At 36.3% G+C, this 10137-nt stretch overlaps 1 protein-coding gene across 2 annotated transcripts in view; it reads right to left on the bottom strand.

The window, feature by feature from the left end:
- Window positions 1–3154: 3154 nt before the first annotated feature.
- Window positions 3155–10137, bottom strand: part of LOC130241478 (LHFPL tetraspan subfamily member 6 protein) — a 138332-nt gene continuing 131349 nt past the window's right edge. For both annotated transcript variants that reach the window (XM_056473266.1, XM_056473267.1), the window contains exon 4: window positions 3155–4056. In XM_056473266.1, coding sequence (XP_056329241.1) covers window positions 3938–4056 — 119 coding nt within the window. In that variant the 3' untranslated portion in view covers window positions 3155–3937. The remainder of the gene's footprint in view (window positions 4057–10137) is intronic.

Below are 10137 nucleotides of genomic sequence, written 5' to 3'. Positions count from 1 at the left end.
TAAAGATATTTGTGTATTGCTGTACATCCTATGTGTATTAAGCAATGTGTAAGAGTTTGGACCTGCATAGGCGCATAACTAATGCGCTCATTTTTAGACCAGCACACCCATGACAAATGGATTTACTATTTAAACAACGTGCCGCAAAACGTGAAAATTACTGTTGCTTTGGTCTGAAAATAGCAACACATCACGCCAAACACGTCTTGCGCCTTATTGTGTCGGGTGTTTGATAGGGCCCATAATCTGACAGGGATCTGACCAAATTGAACAGTGAATTCACTTTAACGAGATAATTCACCCTAAAAATGAACATTTACCCACCCTGAAGCAGTTTCAAATCCTACTGAGTTTCTTCTATTGAACACAAAAGAAGCTGTAGTATCTCAAGAGAACTCATTAATGGGAGTAAAGCAGTTAAACTGACACAGGTAGCCCACATGACAAAATGGCAGATGTAGTACTTCCACGTTCAATTCATACGTCTCACATTTATACTGTATAGAATGTATATAAAATATATAAATGAAATTTTTATATAAATATAAATGCTATATTTAAAAGCTGTAGCTATTGAGTAGTAGGTGATTTGGAAAAACAGCCATTGATTAATGGATTGATTGATTGATTGATTGATTGATTGATTCATTGACTGACTCACTGATTCACTGACTGACTGATTGATTGACTGGTTGGTTAGTTGATTGACCTGTTGGTTGTTTGATTGATTGACTAAATGAATGAATGACTGATTGATTGGTGGGTTGATTAATTGATTGACTCGTTGTTTGGTTGGTTGACTGATTGATTTGTGGGTTGGTTGATTGATTATTGACTGGTTGGTTGGTTGGTTGGTTGACTAATTGGTTGGTTGGTTGATTGACTAAAGGATTGAATGACTGATTGATCAGTGGGTTGATTAATTGATTGAGTCATTGATTGATTTGTGGGTTGGTTGGTTGATTGATTGATTGATTGGTTGGTTGTTTAGTTGGTTGGTTGAATGATTATTTGATTGACTTATTGATTGATTGGTGGGTTGGTTGGTTGGTTGGTTGATTGGTTGGTTGGTTGGTTGATTAATTGATTGACTCATTGATTGATTGGTGGGTTGGTTGGTGGGCTGGTTGATTGGTTGGTTGGTTGATTAATTGATTGACTTATTGATTGATTGGTTGGTTGATTGACTGAAGGATTGATTGATTGATTGATTGATTGATTGATTGATTGACCTTTGAACGCTTATATTAATAATCCAAAATAATTCACAGATCATTGTATTGTTATGTAGATTTAGGTGGAAAAACGTTGCAGGAACGTTATGTTGACCTCACAAAAATGTTAACCAAAATGACCTCACAACCAAATTAGAAACATAAACTTGTTCGTTGGGTAATGACTGGATGCCCAAACCCTTACAAGAACTAACGCAGCAATATTTTTTGTTGTGTCTGCATTGTGCATTATTCCCTTTTATTGCAAGTGTGTAAACAGCTTGTAACAAAACTTTAAAAAATCTTCCCTGACTTCCTGTGAAACAGGATAACCTATATTTTGGTGTCCTGTCCCTGACTGGAGTTGTGTAAAAGTCTTGTTGTTAAATCATGTCTAAAATGCCATTTACCAAAGCAGCTCTGTGGTGATTAGATGTTCCCCAATAGAGGGCGCTGTGAGCTACACTCTAATCCTGCTTTAGTCATAAAGACCTGATCCAGGAAGAGAACAGAGCACGATCACTGGTTTTAATATGCTCATAAATGAATTATTCATTATTCTTCATAATAGGGTCTGAATTGTTGAAATATCTTCTGTAATTATCACACACACCTTAACATATCTTAATTTACAGTGACCAAGAGACCTCCAGGTTAAATAAGCACTCCATGTTTTTTAAAATAAGCAATGGCTTATTTTCAACTCCTTTATAGATAAACAGCTGAGTTTTACCATTTTTAAACTACTGAGCTGATCTCCATGTCTGGTGAGGGTACTTAACTTAGCATAGATCTTTGATCCCGGCTGGGTCAGTTGGCATTGTGTGGAGTTTACATGTTCTCCCAGTGTTCATGTGAGGTTTTATACATTATAGGTGAATTAGGTAAGCTAAATTGTCTGTAGTTTTTGAGTCTATGTCCTGGTCCTCCAAGTTGGGGGTTGAGCGTTGGGCTAACCACCCACCTCATAAAAAAAATAGATGTTACGAAACACCAACATGGTGCAGCTAAATATCAACTTCGATATAAATGTCCCCGAGAGTGAGTGAGTAAAATAGTCTAATTAACAAAAACACATCGTTTATAACATTTTATTCACAAACACAAGTTGAATCAAATAAGCAATGACTCCTTTTGTTGTCATTTTGAACACAATATGTCAATAAGATAAAAACCTATTTGATCAGAACATATACTGGACTTTATATTTCTAGCATACATTTGTGTAAAAAGCTTCAAAAAAATAAAATACAAGGCATTATAGGCCTATTAACCATGAATATTATTGCAATTCACAATGGAAATGTAATTATACACACTCCACAATAATGATGAATATGTTTTTTGGTAACACTTTACATGAAGTCTGTGTATAATATATGTTTAAAGAGTTAGAGAGAGTTAGATAGATAGATAGATAGATAGATAGATAGATAGATAGATAGATAGATAGATAGATAGATAGATAGATAGATAGATAGATAGACAGATAGACAGATAGTTAGAGAGTTAGATAGATAGATAGATAGATAGATAGATAGATAGATAGATAGATAGATAGATAGATAGATAGATAGATAGACAGATAGACAGATAGACAGATAGTTAGAGAGTTAGATAGATAGATAGATAGATAGATAGATAGATAGATAGATAGATAGATAGATAGATAGATAGATAGATAGATAGATAGATAGATAGATAGATAGATAGATAGATAGATAGACAGATGGACAGATGGACAGATAGACAGATAGTTAGAGAGTTAGATAGATAGATAGATAGATAGATAGATAGATAGATAGATAGATAGATAGATAGATAGATAGATAGATAGATAGATAGATAGATAGATAGATAGATAGATAGATAGATAGATGGACAGATGGACAGATAGATAGATAGTTAGAGAGTTAGATAGATAGATAGATAGATAGATAGATAGATAGATAGATAGATAGATAGATAGATAGATAGATAGATAGAGAGTTAGATAGATAGATAGATAGATAGATAGATAGATAGATAGATAGATAGATAGATAGATAGATAGATAGATAGATAGATAGATAGATAGATAGATAGATAGAGAGTTAGATAGATAGATAGATAGATAGATAGATAGATAGATAGATAGATAGATAGATAGATAGATAGATAGATAGATAGATAGATAGATAGACGGATGGTCAGAAGGATAGATAGATAGATAGATAGATAGATAGATAGATAGATAGATAGATAGATAGATAGATAGATAGATAGATAGATAGATAGATAGATAGATAGATAGATAGATAGATAGATAGATAGATAGATAGATAGATAGATAGATAGATAGATAGATAGATAGATAGCCTTCGTTTCAGCCTTCGTTTTAATGTGTTGCATGGAAAAAGTACTAATAATCCATTACATATACAGACTTCAATAAAAGTGTTACCTAATATTTTACACCAGAACCAAAGCTTACTTTTACCATATCAGTTCCAGAGAAAGAGAGACCAAACAGAAAAAGAAAAAGAAAGAAGCACTCCTGTAAAATTCACAACAGTGGTCATAAAAAACATCACTTGGTCCTTTAGCATTGAAAACGCTCTAGTTTTGCAGAGGAAGTACTGTCCAAAATCATGCTCATCTGAATCCTACAAATGTCCCGTGTTGAGGATTCAGAGCTGCATTAATTGTAAGGCATCGTCCTGCTGTCGCTGAGGTCGCGTCTGCTAATATGGGTATTGCTTTTGTTTCTTCCCTGCGAAACAGGCGAGCCACGTGCACAATAGCATGGCGGAGGCGGCACCGGCCCCGGTGCAGTAATAAGCCCATCCGATCTGACAAGAACCTGAAGAAGAAGCAAAGACAAACAGAGTTAACATCATTTTTTTTACCCTTTTCACAAGACTGTTATGATGCTTTTAACGGTCATTATAATCTTAAATCTGTTTTTAAAGTTTTTAATATTTATTTTTTTTAAAAATGCATGTACATTTATATAGGACTGGGTGATGAAATTGGTATGGATATTTGTTGACGTACTGTACACCATTGTCATTATCGATAAAAAAGTGTCATACATTTACAAGTATTTACGTATGTATTAGATCAGTGTTTCCCAACCCTGTTCCTGAAGGCACACCAACAGTACACATTTTCAACCTCTCCCTAATCAAACACACCTGAATCAACTTATCATAACATCAGAAGAGACTCCAACACCTGAAGTTAATGGGTCAGATAATGGAGGCATCCAAAATATGTACTGTTGGTGTGCCTCCAGGAACAGGGTTGGGAAACACTGTATTAGATCATCTCTGCATCAAATTACAAAACCCTAATTCCCGCTTGTGTGAGGTGTTTGTAATGCAGAGTGTATGGAATGACAGCTGATTTTAACCAATCCATTCGCGTTCAGTTCTAGAGCAATGGGCCAATAAGAAGAGCGTGAAGGCGGGGCAAGCGATGAAGGCTTTGTTTACTGCGGCAAGTTGACATGACAACAGTTTTAAACTGTTCCTGAATGCTGCGCTTCAATTACAAAGATGCATTCTTCCTGAATGTGTCCTAAATACTTTATGAATTCATCAGTAATATCTTTTAAAAAATCTGCAAATATTAGCTTTCACTTGTAATACTGAATAAATATTTATTATAATCACTAAAAATGACACAATTTTTAAATCACTCTCGCGACCCCTTGAAATTATTCTGCGACACCCACAGAGGTCGCGACCCCCAGTTTGATAACCACTGCCCTACACCAATTATTGTGGTCTAAAACCAGGCGTTTCTGTTTTATTGTCCAACCCCTGTATATACTGTATATTGAATTTTAGCTTTTTATTTACGCAACAACATATGTTTTGAGCGTTTGAAACCACAGATTTTTAACAACTGGTTTCATGGTGTAAGCTTTTACATATCCACAGTTACATATGTAACGATTTATCAACATATATATATATATATATATATATATATATATATATATATATATATATATATATATATATATATATATATATATATATATATATATTAAGAAAATATTTTAAACGAAAATTAAGAACTATTTAAGTATTTAAGAACTAATGTGGGAACAAATATCACATTATAACATTTCTAGGATTTTAAAAATGATATACTTTCACAAAAAAAAGTCTGCACAAAACTAAAACAGACCCATCACGAATGATTTCACCCAAAGTTAAAAAGACAAAAACTTCTGGCACTTCTGAAGTCAGAATACACCGTTAACATTCAAGCCAAAGTCAAATGAATATAATAACATTTCAGATCAGTCAAGTGTTCAATGTAAGTACCAATAAAGCGGCTAATTAAAGACAACATAATGATTAATCACTTACGACGAGGATCACAGAAGCGCAGTGTGCTCTACTGCTATTTGCATCAATATAAGTCCAAGGGCATTTATTTTAAACATAGTATCAGACTGAAGAGAATAAAACAGACTCATAGTGAATCGACAGGATATTCAAATCACAAAATACAATGATTTGAGACTTTAAAACAGGGATCACCAAACTTGTTCCTGGAGGGCCGGTGTCCTGCAGATTTTAGCTCCAACTCTAATCAAACACACCTGAACAAGCTAATCAAGGTCTTACTAGGTATACTTGAAACACCCAGGCAGGTGTTTTGAGGCAAGTTGGAGCTAAACCCTGGAGGGACACTGGCCCTCCAGGACCGAGATTGGTGACCCCTGCTTTAAAACATCCATTAAGGAACAGTGTACTCAAGGTGAATGCGCAACTTGACTCTAAAGGTTAAACAAACAAAAAAATAAGGTCAAGAATCTTGATGTGATTCTGGAGTCAGATCTGAGTTTCAGTAGCCAAGTCAAAGCAGTAAATAAAACATACTATCATCTCAAAAACATTGCAAGAATTAGATGCTTTGTTCCCAGCAAGGACTTGTTCATGCTTTTATCACCAACAGAGTGGATTACTGTAACGAACCTTCTGTTAAAAAAGATGTTCAGACAGTTGCAGCTCATCCAGAACGCTGCGGCCAGGATTCTGACCAGAACAAGAAAATCAGAGCACATCACACCTGTCCTCAGGTCTTTACACTGGCTCCCAGTTACATTCAGAATAGATATTTAAGTATTACTACTTGTCTATAAATCACTAAATGGCCTAGGACAGGGATGGGCAAACTCGATCCTGGAGGGCCGGTGTCCCTGCATAGTTTTGCACCAACCCTAATCAAACACACCTGCTTGTAGCTTTCTAGTGATCTTGAAGACACTAATTAGGGTGTTCAGGTGTGTTTGATTAGTGTTGGAGCAAAACTCTGCAGGGACACCGGCCCTCGAGGATCGAGTTTGCCCATGCCTGGCCTAGGACATCAATACATTACAGATATGCTCACTGAATACAAACCTAACAGATCACTCAGATCATTAGGATCAAGTATATTAGAAATTCCAAGAGTTCAGTCAAAGCAGGGTGAATCAGCTTTCAGCTACTAACAGCGCCCCCTACTGCTGGAATCAGCTTCCAGAAATGATCAGATGTGCTCCAATATTAGGTACAGTCCAATTAAGCCTGAAAACACACCTGTTTAGGCTGTGCCTTTACTGAATGAGCACTGTGCTATGTCCCACAGATCGCACTATTATGTCTTTCTTTTCTTTTTCATTCTTTTAAAGTCTGTTTTTAATCATTTTTACTCTTTGTTGTGTTTATTTTCTTGTTTCTTTTGTTCTTGTTTATGTAAAGCACTTTGAATTATTATTGTGTATGAAATGTGCTATATAAATAGCCTTACCTTGCGTTTAAAAACCAAAACCTCTTTAAAACCTATTTAAAGCGACAGACTAAAGTTCTGTGGATGGTTTGTTTGTTCCAGCAATGTGGCAGACATTTCAATTGCGTTTGCCCTGAGCGTTCACATCATGTGCTGCCTTTCATATAGCAAAACTCCCCAGCATGAGAGAAGACAACCTCAGGAAAGAAATATTCTCAATTCCTCCCAATTCTTTTGAGCCAAAAGCCTACTTGACGTTATAATGCAGCCGTTTTCAATCTAAATAGCTGCTGCATTAGTGATGTGATATTCGGTTTAATATTATGACAATGATTCCTTCTGACAAACAGCCGAGGTCTGGGATTTTCCTAATGCAAAGTGCGAATGTCATTTGTTTTAGAGTAGTTTGGGCACTAAATGCAAAACGTGGTTTTCCGGGACAGCTGACAAGTTTGAGTGGTTTGTCAAGATCAAATCGAACATTTGAAGCAACGGTCATTTGCACACTGTACTTCTAGTTGAGCTGTCCCTGGGGTGGGCTTTTCAAAAGGTACAAATTTGTACCTAAAAGGTCCAAATTAATACCTCAAGGGTACATTTTAGTATCTTAAAAGTACAAAAGTGTTCCTCTTAAAATTTTTAGGTACTAATATATACTTTTGAGGTACCAATTTGTACCCTTTAAGTACAAACATGTACCTTCTGTAAAGGTACCACCCCAGTGACCGTTCGAGTACCTTTATTTAAAATTAAAAACTGCTTTTACTCAAGCCAAATTAAAACAAATAAGACTTTCTCCAGAATATTATTAAAAATATTATCAGACATACTGTGAAAATTTCCTTGCTCTGTTTAACATCATTCAGGAAATACTTTAAAAAGAAAAAAAAATTCAAAGGGGGGCGAATAATTCTGACTTCGCAACAAAACAAAATATCACAATGTCAAAATATCATTGCGATGTCAAAACGTTGCAACGTGAATTGTTTCCAATATCATGCAGCCCTAATTTTCACCATTCAAAGCTATACACATTTTTTGGTATTCTATTATCAGTGTCTACTTTGGTAAGCGATCGCAAGAAAGCAAAACCACTCGCGCTTTAAACGACCTTGTAAACAACAACGAGGCACAGGGTAGACAACGACAAGGTTTGTTTATGCTCAGGTCAACTATAGCTCGTTATAATATCTATATATTTTATTATATATTATATTTTATTTATATATATATATGTATAGATTTTATATTAAAAAAACATGGGATCAGCTTTCACTGCTATGCAGATGATACTCAATTATATATTTCAACTAAACCTGATGAGATGTCTGAACTTTCTAAGCTAACTGAGTGTATTAAAGATGTTAAAGACTGGATGACCAACAATTATCTTCTCTTAAACTCAGACAAAACAGAATTATTGGGCCTAAATCCTGTACACGGAAGATCTCGAAACTCGACCTACAATTACAGGGATACAAAGTTAGCGTTAGCTCTACTATAAAAGATCTGGGTGTCATATTAGACAGCAATTTAACTTTTAAAAATCATATATCCCATGTCACAAAAACTGCTTTCTTTCATCTGAGAAATATCGCTAAGTTACGAAGTATGCTATCCATCTCAGATGCAGAAAAGCTAGTCCATGCTTTTATGACTTCTAGGCTGGACTACTGTAATGCTCTGTTTGCTGGCTGCCCAGCATCCTCTATTAACAAACTTCAATTAGTACAAAATGCAGCTGCCAGAGTTCTTACCAGGTCTAGAAAATTTGATCACATCACCCCAATTTTATCCTCCTTACACTGGCTGCCTGTTAAGTTTCGTATTGAATTTAAAATATTGCTTCTTACAAATAAAGCTTTAAATAATCTAGCTCCTGTTTATCTAACCAACCTTCTGTCTCGCTACAATCCAACTCGCTCTTTAAGATCTCAAAACTCAGGGCTTCTGGTAGTACCTAGAATAGCAAAGTCGAGTAAAGGAGGTCGAGCCTTCTCATTTATGGCTCCTAAACTCTGGAATAGCCTTCCTGATAACGTCCGAGGCTCAGACACACTCTCCCAATTCAAAACTAGATTAAAGACCTATCTGTTTAGTAAAGCATACACTCAGTACACCACTTAGCGGGCTTCCACACAGGTTCTGCATCTTGTTTATATACACTATGAACAGCAGCTATGCTAATTATTCTCTTTATTCTCCATTTCCACCTGGGGATACTCTTCCCGATGCCCTCAGACTATGCAGAGTCACTGATTCGATCCAAGACCAGCGACGAGATGATCCCAAGCATTCCATAATCCTGGACCGGGCCGTATCCTGAGCAGCTACTGTGGTGGAGTGGAGAACATGAGACTGATTCTTGTGACGCTCCAGGGACAGACGAGTCTTCGCTGAGGCCAGCTTCCAGCCTCCGCCACTGAGACTACAGCTCTGCACAAGACGTTTGGCCAGAGGAGAAATTAAAATGGTCGTGCCCAACTGAGCCTGGTTTCTCTCAAGGTTTTTTTTCTTCACTTTCGCCATTTAGTGAAGTTTTTTTTCCCTCTCCGCTGTCGCCACTGGCTTGCATGGTTCGGGATCTGTAGAGCTGCGCATCGCTGGATTTGCTCTTCAGTGTTTGGACTCTCAGTAGTGATTCTTAAACCACACTGAACTGAGCTAAACTGAACTGAACTTAAACACTACAAACTGAATTACACTGTTCCTATTTACTATGACCTTTTATGTGAAGCTGCTTTGACTCAATCTACATTGTAAAAGCGCTATACAAATAAAGGGGAATTGTATTGAGTATTTTTATGTTGTAATGTCTCAGCTGTGTATTTTAAAATGGTGCTTCCCTTGTTTTCATTCTCCTGGCTTGTTGCACAATTGAGTGACGTTAATAAACCAATGTCTGTGAACCAATGGCGTTCAGCTGCGCGTCTAGCTTCACCTTTTGGCATCCTTTTGTTGTGCTAAGTACCTTTTGCAAAGGGTACCCAAAAAGTGGTACGGTATGCTTGCTTTTTGGTACCTTTTGACAGTGGAAACCGACATAAAAGCATACCAAGCCGAACCGTCTCATACCACTCAGTGAAAACCATATAAGGGCTAATAAACAGTTAATATCTTAACAATAGGCAGAGAATAATCCAGTATCAATAAT

The sequence above is a fragment of the Danio aesculapii genome, chromosome 15 (genome assembly GCF_903798145.1).
Source record: "Danio aesculapii chromosome 15, fDanAes4.1, whole genome shotgun sequence".
Lineage (NCBI taxonomy): Eukaryota > Metazoa > Chordata > Actinopteri > Cypriniformes > Danionidae > Danio > Danio aesculapii.
This window is presented reverse-complemented; position numbering and strand designations above follow the sequence as displayed.